Here is a 22,475-nt window from a genome sequence, read left to right on the forward strand (position 1 = left end):
TTCCCACTGTAGCACTCAGAATTTGGTGGGAGCTGAGATAACAGCCATCAGTAACATTCACACCACACAAGTGCTATGCAAAGTGATCTAAACGTTGCCCCTTGCTATTGAGTAGTATTATAATTACTGAATCCTCTACTACACATCCTGGGGTAACCATTGACCAGAAACTGAACTGGACTAGCCATATAAATATTGTGGCTACCAGAGAAAGTCAAAAGGCTAGGAATCCTGCGGCAGGTAACTCACCTCCTGACTCTCCAAAGCCTGTCCGCCATCTACAAGGCACATGTCAGAAGTATGATGGAATACTTTCCACTTGCCTGGATGAATGCATCTCCGACAACACTCAATAAGCTTGACCACCATCCAGGACAAAGCAACCACTTGATTGGCATCCATTCCACAAACATTCACTCCCTCCACAGCCATGTGCACCATCTACAAGGTGAACTGCAGGAACTCACCAAGGCTCCTTTGGCAGCATCTTTCAAACCTACGACCACTACCATCTATAAGGACAAGGACAGCAGATACCTGGGAACACCACTACCTGAAGGTTCCCACCCAAGTCACTCACCATCCTGACTTGGAAATGCTTTGCTGCTCCTTCGCTGTTGCCAGGTCAAAGTCCTGGAATTCCCTCCCAAACAGCACTGTGGGTGTACCTACACCTCAAGCACTGTAGAATGTCTTCAGGTTGAGAAATTCAAACAGGTCTACCAACTTGTACTTAGGCTGCAGTGTGGGTAATTCTGCTAGTCGCCAGCTGAGCAGGATGCTTCGGCGGGAGATTAGAGAAGCAAAGGTACTGGCGTTGACCCCCTTCCCCATGAATAATTCTGGCTGGTCCGATTCCCTGAAGACTGCAACTCTTGGGCAAGGCCCCACCCCATAACCTTGGACATTGCCTTGACGAAGGCTGCCCCAAACCCAACAAGTCTGCGGCAGGCCCAGAACATGGGTGTGGTTGTCCAGGCTTCCCTAGCACAGTTCACATTTGTCCTCCAACTCTGGGAAGAACCTGTTCAATCGGGTTCTTGCCAGGTGTGCTCTGTGCACCATTTTAAGTTCAGTAAGAAGTCTTACAATGCCAGGTTAAAGTCCAACAGGTTTGTTTCGAATCACTAGCTTTCGAGCACAGCTCCTTCCTCTGGTGAATGAAGAGGTGGGTTCCAGAAACATGTATACAGCCAAAGTCAAAAATGCAATACGATACTTTGAATGCAAGTCTTTGCAGGTAATTAAATCTACAGGTCCAGACAGAGCACCTGGAGAGAGGGATAATCACAGGTTAAAGAGATGTGAATTGTCTAAAACCATGACAGTTGGTAGGATTTCACAAGCCCAGGCCAGATGGTGGGGAAGGGGTGAATGCAATGCGACATGAATCGAATTACAGGACACGCGTCAACGCAGAATCGCCGAGCAGAAACTTGTAGCCAATTTCCGCATACATGAGTAGGGCCTCAACCGGGACCTTGGATTCATGTCGCATTACATTCACCCCCCCCCCCCCCAAACCTTATTTCCATCCCTAGTTCTCCCTCCCATTTTCCCAGTGTTTCGTCCAGTGGGGAGTGTGCCCTTTCTGATAGTAATCCTTACAGGTCCCTGCAGTTCCCCCTCCCAGGTTACCTGCGTCCAGTAGTTCCTCTAGCATTGCATGTCTCTGGATCTGTGGGTATGTTGTCATCTCCTTGTGGAGAAAGTTCTTAAATTTTAAGTGTCGGAATTCTGCTGCTTCTGCATCCCAGAATTTTATCCCTCATTTTATATTGTCTCTCCATGTTCCTCCTACCAAACTGCATCATCTCACACTTCTCTGCAGTGAATTTCTTCTGCCACCTATCTGCCCTATCCACCAACTTGTCTATGTCCTTTTGAAGTTCTACACTGTCCTCTTCACAGTTTTTCTCCTCCCAATCTTTGTACGTTCGCCTCTCACTTCAACCCAACCCTTTTTCATTTCCGACACCCAACAGTGGGAGTTGAAGATGAAGCGATACTTTCAATCAATCTTACACTTGCAGCTTGGCTAGTGGAACTGTGTGTATTTTACAGGCTAGGCTAGAGCAGTGATCTGCATCTGGAGAGATACTGGGCACAAGCACAAAGGAGCCGGAGAGTGACGGTGGTGAGGAAGGATAACACAAGTGCCAACTTGCTGGAGGCTGAAGTTCCCCATTCCCATACTAGTTGTGCTGCAGAGGAGGCAAGTGAGGATGCTGATGAGCCACGCTACAGAAGGGCATTTACATAACAATATGTTTGATGCACCTGAGTTCACAGTCTGTTCTCGACCTCAAGGAGCATGGAAGATTCCAGCGTGAACTTGCACAGGGCTTTGTGCAGAACCTGGAGTCCATCCTTTCCAACATGGAACAGGGGTCACCTCCACCAGCATATCTGTGAAACCCAGAATGATGTATTTTGTTTTATTCATTCATGGAATGTGGGTGTCACTGGATAGGTCAGCAATTATTGCCCACATCTGGTTGCCCTTGAAATTCCGGTGACTGGGATGTGCTGAGCAGTCTGACATCGACCAGCAGTTAGGGCAGCAAGGTAGCATTGTGGATAGCACAATTGCTTCACAGCTCCAGGGTCCCAGGTTCGATTCCGGCTTGGGCCACTGTCTGTGCGGAGTCTGCACATCCTCCCTATGTGTGCGTGGGTTTCCTCCGGGTGCTCCGGTTTCCTCCCACAGTCCAAAGATGTGCAGGTTAGGTGGATTGGCCATGATAAATTGCCCTCCGTGTCCAAAATCGCCCTTGGTGTTTGGGTGTGGTTACTGAGTTATGGGGATAGGGTGGAGGTGTGGACTTGGGTAGGGTGCTCTTCCCAAGTGCCGGTGCAAACTCGATGGGCCAAATGGCCTCCTTCTGCACTGTAAATTCTTCTGCACTGTAAATTCTATGATAATCGGATGGCTCTCCTCCGAAAGAAAGAATAATAGGCATTTTTAGCTCAATTTAGCCCACAAAATCGGACTAAAACATCCCTTCGCCCTGAACAATACGATGCAAGGTTGCGAGGAAACAATTCGAGAGGCCGCAGAGACACCAAAAACTGCAGCAAGGGACAGGAGCGGCGAGCAAGCGGATCAGCAGACCCACGGTGTGAGGGGTCACCGGCCACGTCCGAGAGAGGGAGACCCGCCACCTGAAAAACAATGTGACGCCTCCCCCTTGCCAGGTGATGGATGGAAGACGTTCCTCACAAGGGAACTGAAGGAGGTGAGAGACGACATTAAGGCCGAAATAAAGGCAGCAGTCAAGGTTGCGGTGGGGGTGGCCCTCGACAGTATGGGAAAGAGATTGGAGGCCCAGGAAAGATAAAGGAGCTGGAGAAAGCCTCGACGGACCAGTCCGACAGAATAGTTAACCTGGAGGCTGAAATTAAGAGCAACCCAGGGGAGAAAACACCACAATAATATACTGACAACCAGAATGGAGAGGTCACCCCCTCCACGTTCTGGGAGGAGCTGAAGGCTGTGATCAGAGGAGAAATTATCACCTATAAGGTGCACCGAGACCGGGAAGAGAGGGTGGCCAGGCAGCAACTGATCGATTCCATTCTGGAGGTCGACAGAAGATACCCTGGAGGAGAGGAAAAAAGGGGCAGCACAGTGGTTAGCACTGTTGCTTCACAGTGCCAGAGACCTGGGTTTGATTCCTGGCTTGGGTCACTGTCCGCAGAGTCTGCACGTTCTCCGCGTGTCTGCGTGGGTTTCCTCCGGGTGCTCCGGTTTCCTCCCACAAGTCCTGAAAGACGTGCTGTTAGGTGAATTGGACATTCTGAATTGTCTCTGTGTACCTGAACAGGTGCTGGAATGTGGCGACGAGGGGAGTGTCTCAGTAACTTCATTGCACTGTTCTTCCACGCAGCGTTTCAAAAACTCGTGTTGTTCAGGGCCCCATATTAAACTGCCACCTTCCGACGCCATCTTGGTTTTTGCTTGCCTTCCTTGACGCTGCTCTCAAGGATCCACCGCAATCCGGCCACCTTCCTCTCCTTTTTTCACCCGTATCCAGGGGGGATTCCCTTCTGGTTCACCGCACAGTACTTTTAGCCGTTAAAATTGCCGTTGGGGCTCTTATTAAGAGCCCAAAAGTCCGTTCCACCGGGAGCTGCCGAAACGTGCGACTCAGCTGGTCATCGCCGCACCCGGAAGTCATTCATTGCACTGTTAATGTAAGCCTACTTGTTTTGATTTGATTTATTATTGTCACATGTATTAGTATACAGTGAAAAGTATTGTCTCTTGCATGCTATACAGACAATGCATACCTTACATCGGGAAGGAAGGAGAGACTACAAAATGTAATGTTACAGTCATAACTAGGGTGTAGAGAAAAATACTTGTGACAATAATAAAGATTATTTTTTAAAAACTACAAATGGACTTTAACCTGCTGTCCACCAGGAAAGCAGTACACCAACTCCGCCAGACATGCGGGACCTTATATGAACACGGAGACAAGTCTAGCCACCTGCTGACTCATTAGCTGAGAAAGCAGGCAGCCATGAGAGAAATAGCACGGGTGAAGGACAACCGAGGCGGACTGGTAGTCTAGGCAAAAAAATGGCCAACAAAGCGTTTGGGGCCTTCTGTACACCTCCCGAGCCCTCTGACGGGGACTCGGGGATGAAACGGTTTCTCGATGGACTGGACATGGCAGTCATTGGGGACGATAGGAGGAGGTTGGAAGAACGAATAGAACTGGGAGAAGTCATGGAGAGCATCAGCCCCATGCAGGCGGGTAAGGCGCTGGTACCCAATGGGTTCCTGGCGCACCTCTGCCAAGTATTTGTGACGGTACTGCCCTGTACTTGTGAGAGATGTTCACAGATTCACTAGCGAGTGGCACCTTGTCTCCAACGCTAACACAGGCCACGATATCACTAATACCCAAGAAAGACCAAGACTGAACGATATGTGGATCATGCAGACCCATTTCGCTGCTAAATGCGGATGCACAACTACTCACAAAAATCCTGGCTAAGTTACTGGAGAACTGAGTAACCGAGGTGGTCGCAGAGGACGAAATGGGCTTTGTCATGGGTAAACCGCTAACGGCAAACATCAGGCGACTGCTTAAACGTGATACTGACCCCATCAGGGAGAGAATACCAGACGTGATTGTTCCCCTGGATGCAGAACAGGCTTCGACAGAGTTGAGTGGATATACCTCGTTGAGGTACTAGAGCGGTTTGGGTTGGGAACAGGATTTACCTCATGGGTGAAACACCTGCACAATGCCCCAAGCGAGCGTACGGACCAACACCACCAGCTCTGAATACTTCCAGCTGCACAGAGGCACAATGCAGCAATGCCCACTGTCCCTAGCAATCAAACTGCTGGCAATCGCCCTGAGAGCGGCGAGAAGCTGGAAGGGAATCTGAAGAGGAGACCGAGCACAGTCTCACCCTATGCGGATGACCTGCTCCTCTACATCTCGGACCTGTAAGGTGGAATGGAAGGGACCATGAAACTCCTGAGAGAGTACGAGTCTTCTCGGGCTACAAAATCAACTTGAGCAAGAGTGAAGTCTTCCCTGTGAACCCAAAAGGGGGAGTGGGACTACCATTCAAACTAGCCCACAGCAAATTCCGCTATCTGGAGATCCAGATTGTCCACAAGTGGAACCTGACCAGTCTGGCAGAGGAAGTAAAGAAGGACCTACAGAGATGGGAGACATTCCCGCTCTCCCTAGCAGGAAGGTACAGATGATCAAGATTAATGTGCTGCACAGGTTCCCCTTCCTGTTCAGATCCATACAGATCTACATGCCCAAGGCCGCCTTCAATGCGGTCAAAATGATTATGGTGTGTGTGCGTGTGTGTGTGCGTGTATGTAATGAAAAGAACCCCAGGATCCCCCAAAAAGTCCCACAAAGAAGAAGAAACATGGAGGGGCCTGGTCCTCCCAAACCTACAGTCGCATCCCGCCAGCCAAACACTCAACAAGCCCAGTGGTGGTAGCCACTCTCCAAAATGAGGCAGCACTTCAGCTTGACCAAAATGTGCACCATGGCCCCCAACTGCGGCAACCACAAGTTCACACCAGCCATGCCGGATGCCACCTTTAGGAGGTGGAGACAGGTTGTGGACAGGGACTTTTACAGAGGACAGGCTAGCGACCGTAGAGGAACTGATGGAGAGACTGCAGCTACCTAATGGGAGAAAGTGCAAACTCCGCACAGACCGACGCCCTAGGCTGGAATTGAACCCCGGTCCCTGATGCGGTGAAGCAACAGTGCTAACCACTGTGCCACTCGTGCCGAGAAGAAGGCTAAGAAGAGATTTGATAGAAATGTTCAAAATCATGAAGTGACTGGACAGAGTAGATAGGGAGAAACTGTTCCCCATTCATAAAATGATCAAAAACGAGGGGTACAAATTTGAAGTGATTTGCAAAAGAAGCAAATGTGATGCAAGAAAAAAACCTTTTCACACAGTGAGTGGTTCAGGTCTGGAATGCACGGCCTGAAAATGTTGTGGAGACAGGCCTGAAAGTGTTGTGGATCATAGAATTTACAGTGCAGAAGGAGGCCATTCGGCCCATCGCGTCTGTACCGGCTCCTGGAAAGAGCACCCTACCCAAGGTCCACACCTCCACCCTATCCCCATAACCCAGTAACCCCACCCAACACTAAGGGCAATTTTGGACATTAAGGGCAATTTATCATGGCCAATCCACCTAACCTGCACATCTTTGGACTGTGGGAGGAAACCGGAGCACCCGGAGGAAACCGGAGCGCACACTGGGAGGATGTGCAGACCCCGCACAGACAGTGACCCAAGCAGGAATCGAACCTGGGACCCTGGAGCTGTGAAGCAATTGTGCTATCCACAATGCTACCGTGCTGTGGAGGCAGGTTCAATCGAGGCATTCAAGAGGGCATTAGAATTATTACTCAAATAGAAACAGTGTGCGGGGGTATGGGGAAAAGACAGCGGAATGACACAAAGTCTTAATGCTGATTTGGAGAGCCAGTGCAGAAACATAATGGACCAAATAGTGGCCTTGTGCGCCGTAACAATTGTGATTCTGTGAAAGTAAAAAGTGCATGCTTACACAATCTGCAGCTTCTCACTCAGAACATTAAGACAGAGAGGAGGAAGGGGATTCGGTATGCTAATACCATGATCATCAATCATTTCCATCCTGCAAGTGAATCTCGCCAATCTCAATTCTCATGGTATCTCCTCCATGGAGATTAAATTACAACTATTTCAGAAATAAATTAAAATACCTTGTTCAATCTGAAAAGTTCACAATTAAGTCTACGCAATTAAAGCTGAAAACGTTTTCAGGAAGCTGACCGCATCTAAGATGCAAGCACACTTTCCTCCTTTGATTTATAAAAAAATTTTTTTTTAAAAATTTCTATTGCACCACCACTCCTGCAAGAAAGACAGAAGTTTGTCAGTGCGTGCCATGCAGTATTCAGTGAATGTGTGGCTGTCATGGTTGAATAAATGCCCGTGTGTGTGAGCTGACAGTTGTGGGTATGAAACTTTCAACTGTGCCAAGTGTGTGAGAGTGAGGTGAAGCATATAAATAGTCAGTACAAATTCTGACTAACGTTGTTCTTCTTGTTACCCTGCTACACTTTCTAGTGTGCTTCTTGTCATTTTTCTTTATTGCCAAGCAAGTATACTCAAAGCTACAAATCGTATACATGTGTACAGATTCATATCTGTATATCTTGCGTGGTTTGTGTCTGCGTGTTTATATTTGTATGTTTGCGAGTGTGCATTTGTTAACGTATTTGTTTATACATCTTTGTTTCTATATCTATTCATGTTTCCTTATGTTAGATGTGTATTGCAAGCCCAGATAATACATGTATGAAGTTATCAATATTTTAGTTTGTTTGACAGCACTGCGAACTCTTCTTGATCACCTGTATGCAATGGTATAATCCTAATTTCAAGAGTAGAACTCAATCTGTTAGCGCTAATTGTCTTAATCGGACACCTCCGTGTTCCTTCTCTGGCTTATTCTGGCTGAGGCAATAGATTTAAAGCAAGATTAAAGTGCTGAGTTTGTGCAGGGCCTAAGCACACCTCACCAAAAAGGTTTCAGGTATGAAGGATTGCTTTTAAGGTGCAGTAGCCACCAGGACTAGTCAAGGTAAATGGACATGGTATAGATGCCACACACAGTTTAGTCTCAGGCCTGTTATACCCTGACTGAAGCCAGATAAATATCAGGGTTTAAAATGTGTAATGTAGGTGACAGTATACAGTTGAGCTGTGCAACTTCATAACTGAATAGTGCCTGGAGATGTAATCAATATCAAGAAAAATATGTATAAAAGGTAGCATTTTTATAGCAGGATTGTTTATGCCCACCCAAACGAGCTCGGTTTAATGTCTCATCTGAAAAACAACACACACTCTCTGGTACAGCACGGTGGCACAGTGGTTAGAACTGCTGCTTCACAGCGCCTGGGACCCGTGTTCAATCCTGGCCTTGGGTAACTGTCTGTGTGAAGTTTGCCTGTTCTCCCAGTATCTGTCTGGTTTCCTCCGGGTGTTCCAGTTTCCTCCCACAGTCCAAAGGAGGGCAGGCTATGTGAATTTGGCCATGTTAAATTTCCCCTTGTGTCCAAAGATGTGCAGGTTAGGTTACAGGGATGGGGTCGCTGGGGATGTGGACCTGGCTAGAGTGCTTTTTCGGATGGTTGGTGCAGACTGGGTGCTTCTGCACTGTTGTTAGGGGTTCTATGAGTTCTAAATTTGTTGGGGCTTGTACCCATAGCCGCCTGGCTTGGGGGCAAGAGTGTTGTCCACTTCGGTCAAAGTTGACACCTGTGGTGTTACAGCTTTTGCTGACCCAGAATCCACTGTGCCCAATTTGCCCAGATGTCATATTTCTCTCAGTCAGCCTCACGCTGGATCAAAAAGTTGTAGATGCAAACCCATTCGGGAGCCTTGGCTAACTAACACTTCAGTGCCGCAGGAGCAGCAGCACATACTAATAAATAACTTGCAAAGACTGTACACAGATTTAAGACTGGTTTAGTGTTTTCTGAAGATGAGTTGGCCTTCAGACAACATGACGGAATAAGACAACTTTTCAAATGTATGTCACACCCTGTTTTAAAGATTTTTGGAATGCAAATCCCACAGACTTGTACAAACACTGATGCAAGCTGGCTTCCTAGACATAGTAAATGTAAAGAGACAAATGCTATAAAACCAGAAAAAAGTGGAAATGCTCAGCCCAGGCAGTATCTGCGGGGCGAGACACAGAGTTAACATTTGAGGTTGATGATCTTTCATCAGAATGAAATTAATTATTTCTCACCCAGCATCAATTAACTTAATCAATTAAATTAACTATTTCTCACACAGCATCAATTAACTTAATCAATTAAATTAACTATTTCTCACACAGCATCAATTAACTTAATCAATTAAATTAACTATTTCTCACCCAGCATCAATTAACTTAATCAATTAAATTAACTATTTCTCACACAGCATCAATTCTTCCTGACCTACTGCAGGGTACAGGGCTATACTCAAGAAGGAAATTAGGAGTTTAGAAAGGGGGCATGAGGTAGCTTTGGCCGAGTGTATTAAGGTGAATCCAAAGGGATTCTTTAAGTATATTAAAGGAAAAAGAATAACTAGAGAGAGAATAGGACCCCTCGAGGACCAAAGTGGATACATATGCGTGGAACTGCAGGAGATGGGCGAGGTTCTCAATTAATATCTCTCCTCTGTGTTAACTGTGGAGCATCACGGCAGTAGTCGGAGATGAAATAATAGAGGTAGGGATCATCCAGTAATGCTTTGTGGGTGGAGCTAAGAAATAAGGAGGTGACGACCTTTGTGGGATTGTACTATTGGCCCCCAAATACTTAATGGGAATTCGAAGAACAAATATGCAGGGAGATTGGAGAGACTTGCAGGAATAATAGGGTTGTCATAGGGGATTTTAATTTTTTCCTAACATAGACTGGGATTGCCATAGTGTTCAGGCTTAGATGGGGTAGAATTTGTTAAGTGTGTTCAGGAACATTTTCTCAGGCAGTGTGTGGAGGTCCTACATGGGAAAGGGCAAAACGTGACCTACTCCTGGGAAATGGGGCATGGCAAGGATTACGGTGAATCCAAAGGGATTCTTTAAGTACATCAAAGGAAAATGAATCACTAGAGAGAGAATAGGACCCCTCGAGGACCAAATTGGACACATGTGTGGAATCGGAGGTGATGGGCGAGGTTCTCAATTAATATTTCTCCTGTGTTTACTGTGAAGAAAGACATGAAGACTTGGTAGCCTGGGAAGGTTAGTGGCAATATATTGGGGACAGTTCACAGTACAGTAGACATATTAAAATGTATGAAGGTGGATAAATCTCCTGGCCCTGACCAAGTATATCCAAGAACACTGCGTGAGGCTGGAGAAGAAATTGCGGAAGACCTGGCTGAGATATTTGCATCATCGTTAGCCACGGTTGAGGTAGCAGAAGACTGGAGGGTAGCAAGTGTTGTGCCCTTATTTAAGAAGGGCTGCAAAGAAAAACCTGGGAATTATGGACCGATAATCCTAACACCTGTGGTGGGTAAGTTACTAGAGCGGATACTGAGGGATAAGATATACAGGCATTTGGAAAGACAGGGTTTGATTAGGAGTAGTCAGCACGGCTTTGTGCATGGGTGATCATGCCGTACAAATTTGTCAGAGTTCTTTGATGAAGTGACCAGGAAGGTTGATGAGGGCAAGGGTGGTAGACGTAGTCTATATGAACTTCATTAAGGCCTTTGACAAAGTTCCAAATGGTAGGCTGCTATGGAAGGTTAGATCACATGGAATCCAGGGAGAGCTGGCAAATTGGATATACAATTGGCTTGATGGTCGGAAGCAGAGGGTAATGGTGGAAGGATGCTTGTCGGATCGGAGGCCTGTGACTAGTGGTGTGCCTCGGGTCAGTGCTGGGCCCATTGCTGTTTGTTATCTATATCCACATTGAGCAGCATGATCAACAATAAGTTTGCAGATGATACGAAAATAGGTGGTATTGTAGACCGTGAGAAAGGTTATCAAAAATTGCAGCATGATCTTGATCAGTTGGGAAAGTGGGCTAAGAAATGGCAAATGGAGTACAATACAGATAAGTGTGAGTTGTTGCATTTTGGAAAGTCAAATCAAGTTAGAACTTTCACGGTGAATGGTAGGACCTTGGGGAATATTGTGGAACAGAGGGACCTTGGAATTCGGGTGCATGGTTCTCTAAAGGTGGAGTCACAGGTAGATAGGGCAGTGAAGAAAGCTTTAGGCATGCTGGCCTTCAATAATAATCTTTTATCTTTTTTTATTATTGTCACAAGTAGGCTTACATTAACACTACAATGAAGTTACAGTAAAAAAACATCTGTCAGGGCATTGAGTATAGAAGGTTTTATGTTGCAGTTGTGCAGGATGTTGGTGAGGCTGCATCTGGTATATTGTATTCAGTTTTGGTTGCCTTGCTATAGGAAAGATGTTCTTAAACTCGAGAGAGAGAGAGTGTAGAAGAGATTTACAAGTATGTTGCCAGGACTCGAGGGATTGAGGGAAAGAGATTGGACAGGCGAGGACCTTTTCCTTTGGAGCGTCTGAGACTGAGGGGTGATCTTATAAAGGTGTATAAGATCATGACAGGCATGAATAGGGTGAATGCACTCGTCTTTTTCCCAGGGTTGGGGAATCGAGGACTAGAGGGCATAGGTTTAAGTTAAGAGGGGAATAATTTAATGGGAACCTGAGGAGCAAATTTTTTACACAGGGTGGTACGTATGTGGAATGAGCTGTCGGAGGAAGTGGTTGAGGCAGGGACATTGACAACATTCAAAAGGTATTTGGACAGATACATGGATAGGAAAGGTTTAGAGGAATATGGGCCAAATGCAGGCAAATGGAGTTAGCTTAGATGGGCTTTTTGGTTGGCATGAACCAGTTTGGGCCGAAGGGCCTGTCTCTATGCCGTTGATTCCATGATTCTACTTAGCATTTCCAGCATTTTCTGTTTTTGTTTCCGTTTTCCAGCATCCGCAGTAATTTGCTTTTATTTGTATCTACTGTATCTTCATTTTGCAAAAGTATATGCCACACCCCAAATTACAATGAGGACCCATGTGCAGCCCATCATGCTGGAGGGCACTTCCTGGCCAACATTAACTAATGAAGCTGCTGTCGCAAATGCAACTTGAAATTTTAGACTGCAAAACTCACTTGAACAGGAGACACCAGTCAGAGACTGGCACACGGGATTTTTGGAAGTCAGTGCCTGCCCTTTCCCAAGTTCCAAGCATCTCAATAATTAGTATCTGCTCCCGATGCACTGAGGTTTCAGCCAAGACTCTGTGCTCAAATCTCTGGAGTGGCGCTTGAACCTGCAATCTTCTGATCCAGAGTGAGATTGACCCAGGCAAATCTGACATCTGGGCAAATGTGGATAAGATGGACTCTGGATCTAAACACTAGCCTTCAGCAAAAGCTGCAAATAGATGACCAGTAATCACATCCCCATCCCTTTCCTGTTCCATCTATTGCTATGGCTTTTCAATAGTTACACACGTTTCCTGTTTCCTGTCGCAATCCTGTTGCATCGCTTAATTAAGTTCCAGCTGCCCCTTGCTTCACTCTGCATCCTTCTGACTAATATTGATCCCCCTGAACTGCTCATCTGGCTGTGTAGGTTGCTGATATCACCTCACTCTTTCCAGCAGACCTGAAGAAAATCATTTGATTTAAATTTGCGCACGGTTGCCCAAATTAACTTCATACCCGTTACTATTCTGAGAATAAGCAAACATTTCTCTGAGGGAGGTGCCAGCTTTCAGGTGCGCTGTTACACCGAGGCCTTGTCTGCCCTCTCAGGCGGGCGCAATAAATCCACTGGCACGATTTGAACGTGAAATGAAATGAAAATCGTGGCGCCTGTTCAAGGAGGCTGGTACGGGAATTGAACCGTGCTGCTGGCCTGCCTTGGTCGGCTTTCAAAGCCAGCGATTTAGCCCAGTGCCCCAAGGAGGTGAGTTCAGTTCTCCCATGTGTATTGTGAGATTGGAGACGGTCTGTGCCCAACGCCCCACATAGAGGTTGGACACGACCCTCTTGGCCGACGAGGTCTTCTGCCAGAAAACATCACAGGCCATAGGCATGTACGTTACGAACAACCGGAACGGGGAAGTCTCACCTTCCATGTTCTAGGAGGCACTGAAGGCTGTATTTAGGGGAGAAATTGTCACCTCTTAAGGCACATAGAGACAGGGAAGAAAGAGTGGCTGGGAAACAACTGATTGACCCAATTCTGGAGGTCAATTGAAGGTACCCTGAGACCCTGACCGTAGAGCTTCTGGCCGATAGGAAAAAGCTACAAATAGACGTAACCTGCTATCCACCAGGAATGCAGTGTACCAAATCCGCCTGACATGGGGGACCTTTTATGAGCACAGAGAGAAGGCTAGCCGCCTGCTGGCTCACCAGCTGAGAAAGCAAGCAACCACGAGGGAAATAGCTCGGGTAAAGGATAGCAAAGGCGGACTGCTGGTGAACCAAAAAAGTTCAACAAAGCATTTGAGTTCTTCTACCGGGGGCTGTATCTCCGAGCCCCTTGACAGGGACTCTGGGATAGAATGGTTCCTCCATGGACTGGCAAAGCCCCTCCAAAACCTATCCAACGCCGGCCACGCCCAGAACATATGGGCGTGGTTTGCTGGGCTCCCCGAGCACCTCACAACACCTGTCCTCTACCCCAAAAAGCCTACTCCACCTCGCCCCTGTCATATGCGCTCTGTGCAGAACCTTAAATTGTATCAGGCTAAGCCTGGCGCAAGAAGAGGAAGAATTAACCCTACCCAGGGCATCAACCGACAGACCCTAATCTATCTCCTCCCCAAGCTCCTCCTCCCATTTCCCCTTTAGCTCCTCCATCGAGGTCTCCTCCTCTTCCTGCATCTCCTGATAGACCGCCGAGACCTTGCCTTCTCCAACCCACACCCCCGAGAGCACCTTATCTTGAATCTTACTTGCTGGAAGCAGCGGAAATTCCCTCACCTGCCGTCTCACGAACGCCCTCGCCTGCATGTACCTGAAGGCGTTACCGGGGGGCAGTCCAAATTTCTCCTCTAGCGCCCCAAGGCTCGCAAACGTCCCGTCTATAAACGGGTCCCCATTCTTTTAATTCCTGCCCGATGCCAGTTGAGAAACCCCCCATCCATTCTCCCTGGGACGAATCGATGGTTCGCTTAGATCAGGGACCAAACCAAGGCCTCTATCTCACCCCTGTGGCACCTCCACTGCCCCCAAATTTTCAGAGTCGCCGCCACCACCGGACCAGTGGTGTACCTTGTCGGCAGGAGCGGCAGCTGTGCCGTCACCAGCGCTCTCCGACTCGTGCCCACACACTTCGCCATTTCCAGCCTCTTCCACGCCGCCCCCTCCCACTCCATTATCCACTTACGGATCATCGCCACATTGGCAGCCCAGTAGCACCCACATAGATTGGGCAACGCTAGCCCTCCTCTGTCCCTGCTATGCTCCAGAAACACCCTTTTTACCTCGTCTTATTCGCCCACAAGAATCCCATGATCCTCCTGCTGACCCGTTTAAAAAAGGCCTTGGGGATCAGGATGGGAAGGCACTGGAACACAAAGAGGAACCTCGGAAGGACCGTCATTTTCACCGACTGCACCCTACCCGCCAACGACAGTGGCAACATATCCCATCTTTTAAACTCCTCCACCAGCCGTGTCAAATTGAGCTTGTGCAGGGCCCCCCAACTCCTAGCCACCTGGATCCCCAGGTACCGAAAGCTCCTTTCCGCCCTCTTCAGCGGAAGCTCGTCTATCTCCCTTCCCTGGTCCCCGGAATGCACCACAAAGAGCTCACTCTTCCCTACGTTAAGCTTATATCCGGAGCTCCCTGAGGATCCGCATAACCTCCGGCATCCCCTCCACTAGGTCTGCCACATACAATAACAGGTCATCGGCATACAGCGACACCCGGTGTTCCTCTCACCTCCCCGAACCAGTCCCCTCCAGTTCCTGGACTCCCTCAGTGCCATGGCCAAAGGCTCAATTGCCAATGCGAACAACAAGGGGGATAGGGGACACCCCATCCTTGTGCCCCGGTACAGCCGAAAGTATTCTGACCTCCGCCGGTTCATGGCCACACTCGCCACCGGGGCTTCATAAAGTAGCCTAACCCAACTGGTGAACCCCTCCCTGAACCCAAACCTCCTCAGCACTTCCCAAAGATACTCCCACTCCACCCGGTCAAAGGCCTTCTCCGCGTCCATAGCCGCCACTACCTCCGCTTCCCCTTCCATTGCAGGCATCATAATTACGTTGAGGAGCCTCCGCACATTGGTGTTCAACTGCCTACCCTTCACAGATCCCGTCTGGTCCTCGTGAATCACCCCCGGGACACAGTCCTCAATTCTGGTAGCCAGCACCTTCGCCAACAACTTCGCATCGACGTTGAGGTGCGGGATCGGCCTGTACGACCCACACTGTAATGGGTCCTTGTCCCGCTTCAGGATCAGCGAGATCAGCGCCCTGGACATTGTTGGGGGCAGCCCCCCCCCCCCCCCTCCCTCGCCTCATTGAAAGTCTTCACTAGTAGCTGGTCCCTCTCCTCCCCCAACTCCAGCTCCACCCAATGCGGGGCATGATCTGAGATGGCTATGGCCGAATATTCCGTGCCATCCACTCTCGGGATTAGTGCCCTACTCATAATGAAGAAATCTATCCGGGAGTAGGCTTTATGGACGTGGGGGGGAAAAAGAAAATTCCCTGGCCCCCGGCTGGCAAACCTCCATGGGTCCACTCCCCCCATCTGGTCCATAAACCCCCTAAGCACCTTGGCCGCCGCCGGCCTTTTACCCGTCTTGGACCTGGAGCGGTCCAGTGCTGGGTCCAACACCGTGTTGAAGTCTCCCCCCCCCCCCCCCATTATCAAGCTCTCTGCCTCCAGGTCCGGAATCCAACCCAACATGCGCCTCATGAATCCGGCATCGTCCCAATTTGGGGCGTATACATTCACTAGTACCACCCGCACCCCCTGCAGCTTACCACTCACCATCACGTACCGACCTCCATTATCTGCCACGATGTTCAGCGCCTCAAACGACACCCACTTCCCCACCAAGATCGCCACCCCTCGATTCTTCGCGTCCAACCCCGAGCGGAAAACCTGCCCCACCCACCCCTTCCTCAGCCTAACCTGATCTGCCACCTTCAAATGCGTCTCCTGGAGCATAACCACATCTGCCTTCAGTCCCTTCAGGTGCGCAAACACACGGCCCTCTTGACCGGCCCGTTCAGGCCTCACGCGTTCCAAGTTATCAGCCGGATCAGGGGGCTCCCCCTCCGACTAGCCATCTCCCTTTCTAGGCCCGCGCCTCCCGCACCCTCCATTCCCCTTGGCGGCGGACCCCCGCCCCGACTCTATCTCTGAACTCCAGCTCCCCTTTGGCCAATGCAGCAGCAACCCAGTCCCCCCCCCCCCCCCCCTCCAGCTGTATTGCTCCCCCCATGGCACTCCCGTAAGTCAGCTGACTCCTGCTGACCCCGGCCTCTCCCGCCACTCCGTCGAACCCCCAGTGTGAGAATCTCTCCTCCCCCTCCTGGCAGTCAGTGTGCGCACCTCTCCAACACCGCCCTTCCCCCCCAGCCCCGCCCCCTTCATTCCCTAGCACGGGAAAACCCACGCTTTCCACCAAGCCGGCCCTCTCTGGCACAGCTCCCTTTTGCAGCCTTATCCCAGCTCCCCCACCTCAGGCCTCCCATTCGCCCCCCCCCCCCCCAAAAAAAAACAAACCCTCAGTCCGTGTCCAACTTTTCGGCCTGGATAAAGGTCCACACTTCCTCTGGTGTCTCAAAGTAATGGTGTCGGTCCGTAAACGTGACCCACAATCGGGCCGGCTGCAGCATCCCGACTTTCTCCCCCTTCCGATGCAGAACCGCCTTAGCCCGGTTGCACCCGGCCCTCTTCTTGGCCACCTCCACGCTCCAGTCCTGATACATACGGATCTCTGCGTTCTCCCACCTGCTGCTCCGCTCCTTTTTAACCCATCTCGGGACACACTCCCTGTCCACAAGGCGGTGGAACCGCACCATTACCGCCCGCGGTGGCTCGTTGGCCTTGGGCATCCTCGCCAGGACTCGGTGGGCCCCATCCAGCTCCAGGGGCCTCAGGAAAGCTCCCACGCCCATCAGCGTGTTCAGCATCGTGACCACGTATGCTCCAGCATCCGACCCCTCCACTCCCTCCGGGAGACCCAGAATCCGAAGGTTATTATCATAGAATTTACAGTGCAGAAAGAGGCCATTCGGCCCATCGAGTCTGCACCGGCTCTTGGAAAGAGCACCCTACCCAAGGTCAACACCCCCACCCAACACTAAGGGCAATTTTGGTCACTAAGGGCAATTTATCATGGCCAATCCACGTAACCTGCACATCTTTGGACTCTGGGAGGAAACCGGAGCACCCGGAGGAAACCCACGCAGACACGGGGAGGATGTGCAGACTCCGCACAGACAGTGACCCAGCCGGGAATCGAACCTGGGACCCTGGAGCTGTGAAGCAATTGTGCTATCCACAATGCTACCGTGCTGCCCCAGTAATGGAGGGATCTCCCTCCTCGACCGATTCTCCATGCCTTCAAACTTTTCTTGCCACTTCTTGTGCAGCGCCTTGTGCGCCTCCACCTTCACCGCCAGGCCCAAGATCTCGTCCTCGTTCTCCGAGGCCTTTTGCCGCACCTCCCGGATCGCCGCCCCTTGGGCCTTCTGGGTCTCGACCAGCCTATCGATCGATGCTTTAATCGGCTCCAGCAGCTCTGCCTTCAGGTCCGCAAAACAGCGCTTGAGGAACTCCTGCTGCTCTTGCGACCATTGCGGCAACGCTGCCTAGTCTCCACCCACCGCCATCTTGGTTCTCCTCCCTCGCACTTTTCGCTGCACCAAAATCACTTTTTTCACCGCTCCACTCCTGGTCCAATCCATACAGTGCCGGGGGAATCGTGCTGTCGCCTTCCCACACTGGGAACCATTGAACAAATGCCGCTGGGGCCCCTAAAAAGAGCCCTAAAGTCCGTTTCTGACGGAAGCTGCCGAACGTGCGACTTAGCTCCACATACCCGCAACCATAAGACCCGTTCACAGATTCTCTAGCGAGGGCACCCTACCTCCAATGCTAACACAGGCCACCATACCACTGATACCAAAAAAGGACAAAGATCCAACGGAGTGCGGATCATACAGATCCATTTTGCTGCTCAAGGTGGACATGAATATACTCTGAAAAGTTCTGGCTAAGTAGCTGGAGAACTGCGTACCAAAGGTGATCATAAAAGACCAGACCAGCTTTGTTAAGGTTAGACAGCTAACTCTGAACATCAGGAGTTGCTGAACGTGATTATGACCCCATCTGGGAAGAGTACACCAGACGCCTTCGACAGAGTCAAGTGGAAATACCTCATTGAGGTACTAGAGCGGTTTGGATTAGGTACAGGGTTAACTCCGGTCCAAAGCCCCCAAGGAGAGCATACGGCCCAACGACACCAGCTCTGAGTACTTCCAGCTGCACAGAGGCACAAGGCAGAGATACCCCCTCTTATTCGTCCAGGCAACCGAGGCGCTGGCGATCGCCTTGAGAGCGGCTAGCAGCTAGAAGGGAATCCGAAAAGGAGGCTGTGAGCATGGAGTCTCACTCTGTGCGGATGACCTGCTCCTCTACATCTCGGACCCACAAAGCACATGAAATCGTGAAGCTCCTGGGAGAGTTCAAAGCCTTCGTGGGCTACAAACTTAATCTGGGCAAAAGCAAAGTTTTCCCGTTGAACCCGAGAGGGGGAGGGGCAGAGCTGGAGGGGCTACTGTTTAAAATACCCCCAAACAAATTCCTTTATCTGGGGATCCAGATTGTCCACGACTGGACACGGATCCACAAGTGTAACCTGACCAGTCTGACGGAGGAAGTTAAAAAGGACCTACAGAGATGGGATGCACTCCCGCTTTCCCTGGCAGGGAGGGTGCAGACGATCAAGATGAACGTTATGTCCAGGTTCCTCTTCCTGTTCAGATCTATACCGATCTATATCCCCAAGGCCTTTTTCCATTCAATAGACAAAATGATTATGGCATTTGTGTGTGGGGGGGTGGGGAAAAATCCAAGAATCCCAAAAGCAGTAATCCAAAGGAGAAGAAACATGGGGGGCCTGACCCTCCCAAACTTGCAATACTACAACTGGTCAGCGACGGCGGAGAGAGTGAGGGGATGGGTGAAGGATCCAGACACTGAATAGGTGAGAATGGTTGTTCCTCCTGTAGAGGAACAACCCTCCGGGTCCTCACCACGGCAGCACTCACATCCCCTTCAGTAAAACACTCAACTAGCCCAGTGGTGGTAGCAACCCTGAGAACTTGGAACCAGATGAGGCTACATTTCAGTCTGACCGAAGTTTTCATCATGGCCCCCATCTGCGGCAACCATAGGTTTGTACCAGCCATGCTTGCGCCACCTTTAAGAGGTGGAGACAGGACGGGGTGACACTGACTGTTAGGGACTTCTACATGGGAGATAGACTAGCAACCATAGAGGAGCTGACGGAGAGACTGGAATTACCAAACGGGAACAAACTCCGACATCTGCAGGTCAAAACCAGACGAGTAAATGCCCTCGAACCCTGAGAAGCACAATGCTAAAGGAGTTACTGGACGCTGAAGGCCTGGGGAAGGGAAACTGTGGGGACCTGTGTGGCTGAGTCTTAGAAAGGACGCGCTCCCCACTGGGTGAGACACGGAGCCAGGAACGGAAATAGGGTGGGGACTCTGGAGCGAAGCACTGAAGAGGGTCAACTCCACCTCAGACACCAGGCTAAGCCTCATGCAGCTGAAAGTGGTGCACGGAGCACAGCTGTCAAGAACCCAAATGAGCAGGTTCTTCCCGGAGGTGGAGGACAAATGTGAACGGTGCTAAGGAGACCCGATCAGCCACACCCACATGGGCAGCACAGTAGCACAAATGGCTAGCACTGTGTCTTCACAGCGCCAGGGTCCCAGGTTCGATTCCCCGCTGGGTCACAGTCTGTGAGGAGTCTACACGTTCTCCCCGTGTCTGCGTGGGTTTCCTCCAGGTGCTCCGGTTTCCTCCCACAGTCCAAAGATGTGCAGGTTAGGTGGATTGGCCATACTAAATTGCCCTTGGTGTCCAAAAAAAGGTTAGGAGGGGTTATTGGGTTACAGGGATAGGGTGGAAGTGAGGGCTTAAGTTGGTCGGTGCAGACTCGATGGGCCGAATGGCCTCCGTCTGCGTTCTATGTTCTGGGCCTGCCCCAGACTCGTCGGGTCCTGCACAGCCTTCTTCAAGACAATGTCTAAGGTTGTGGGGGTGAGGGTGGAGCCATGCCCGGGTGCAGCAGTCTTGGCTGGTATCGGACCAGCCAGAACTATTCATGGGGAAGAGGGCCAGCACCCTTCATGTTGGCTTCTCTAACCTCCCGCCGGAGAATCCTGCTCGGCTGGCGATCAGCAGCACCACCCACAGCTGCAGACTGGCTGGCACTGCCGATCGGAACTTCTCCACCTGGAGAAGATCAAGTTCCCAACTGAAGATCAGAGAATTGCTTCCACAAAGCGTGGAAGCCATTCACCAACTTGTTCCAGGACCTGTTCGAAGTCAACAGCCAATAGAGTGAAGGGAGGAGGGAATGCACAGGAACCAACGGGACCACAGGGAGCAGGCAGGAAAGGGAGGGCGGGAGGCTACCGGAAAAAGGAAGGGGGGGGGGGGGGGGGGGGTGGCTAGAAAACAATTGTCACAGAGGCCAGGGAGACTAGAACAAGACCACAAGAAATGGAACCCTCAAGGGGATGCCGAAAATAGGACGGGGAGAGGGGAGAAGGCAATTGGGTAGGCCCAATGACAGAAGGTGGGGGGAAGGGGGAGGGGAGGGCACCGCCCACGTGTAAATAGCTGATAACTGCCCGTTATACAGTGAAGGGCCGAGGAAAGGACCCTGGAACAGCGAGTGATTGGGCAGCGGGGGAGATCGGCACGGAGGAAAATGATATGTACATTGTAACCTGCACAGTTCTGCTTACCGAATATATAGTGTAGAACATGTCAAAACTTCAATAAAAACATTTTTTTTTTAAAGTCAAGGTCGCCCTGAACCTGTGGGTTGTGATATTTGGGGTATCGGATGACCCGGGAGTGCAGGAGGGGGGAGAGAGGCATATGTTTTGGCCTTTGCCTGCCCAATATCCCGGAGGTGGATTTTGATAGGGTGTGGGCTCTGGAGCTGGCGACAGTGAGAGACTAATCAGAATGTCTACATTTGTATAAGAATAAGTTTGCCACCGGGGATCGTAGGAGGGGTCTCGAGGTGGAAGCTGTTTGTCTCCTTTGGTAATCATTGGGGGGGGGGGGGGGTTGTATTGTAATTAAAAACGGGGCATATAGGGTGGTATGCTAGGTTGATTGTTCATGATGAGAATTGTATAATGTTTAATGAGTGTTGAGTTTATTATAATGGAAAATTCCCTGAATAAAAGTACTTCATGGGCTGTAAAGCATTTGTGATGCCTTTAGGACACGGAAAGTGTTTATAAATGCAAGTCTTTTGGTGAGGAGGGGAAATGAGCTTCATATTGGGCAGTGTTGGGCTCAACATGTACAAAATCTGTCTGTAGCGCCTATATTTCTGAGTGTGTTTTTAATGTTGGTTGTGTCCGGTGCCATTAAAGTTGAAGAATCCGATGCAGGGTTAAATCCAAGATTCAGACCCACTCTGACCAGCAATGTGAAATCTATACTGCCTCTCATTTTGAAAAACCCCATCCCTGTAATTAAGTTTTCTGACTTGTTTTGTCTCTTTGATAAACAGGATGCAGCAGTTCCACTGATTCTACCCTGTTTTGCTCTTGACTCTGGCTGTGATAATTCTGGAATGAAAACTGCCACGTTTTACTGATTTACAATGACTCCATGTGTTCTGATTTCAGGAAAGCGCTGTTGCCAATCCACCATCACCACAGCTGCTGCCTGAGACTTCAGTAAGTATGGCTTCCCTTCAAAATCCTCCTGGAATGTCTCCAGGAACACAACACATTTATCAAATTCATCCTGTAATATCAACGGTGTTTTTCTTCTCTTCTTCAGCAGTGACTGAGTGTGATTTTTTTTTTCTCCCCCAGGAATCACGTGCCTTGGGGAGTGTGGCGTCAACACCAGAGAGCGAGAGAGAGTAAGTGATGTTTACAGCATTTGGGCAACATCACCAAAATACTTCCTCACTCATGCTTTCGGATAAACACACCAGCACCTGTAAGTGGTGTTTCATTTTCTTAGCACAAGGGGCAGATTGTGTCACTATCTCCGCCCTGCTGTGTGGCTGACAGCCACAAAGCCAGAATGATGAGTCAGGCTCATTTCAGAATCCAGACATATTCAGGATATC

General features: G+C 49.8%; 1 protein-coding gene across 4 annotated transcripts in view; it reads left to right on the plus strand.

The window, feature by feature from the left end:
• Nucleotides 1–22,475, plus strand: part of sash1a (SAM and SH3 domain containing 1a) — a 233,169-nt gene that overhangs the window by 135,791 nt on the left and 74,903 nt on the right. For all 4 annotated transcript variants that reach the window (XM_072504812.1, XM_072504821.1, XM_072504828.1 and 1 more), the window contains exons 3-4: nucleotides 22,021–22,071; nucleotides 22,213–22,262. In XM_072504812.1, the coding sequence (XP_072360913.1) occupies nucleotides 22,021–22,071; nucleotides 22,213–22,262 (101 nt within the window). The remainder of the gene's footprint in view (nucleotides 1–22,020; nucleotides 22,072–22,212; nucleotides 22,263–22,475) is intronic.

This window comes from Scyliorhinus torazame, chromosome 1 (assembly GCF_047496885.1).
Source record: "Scyliorhinus torazame isolate Kashiwa2021f chromosome 1, sScyTor2.1, whole genome shotgun sequence".
Classification (NCBI taxonomy): Eukaryota; Metazoa; Chordata; class Chondrichthyes; order Carcharhiniformes; family Scyliorhinidae; genus Scyliorhinus; species Scyliorhinus torazame.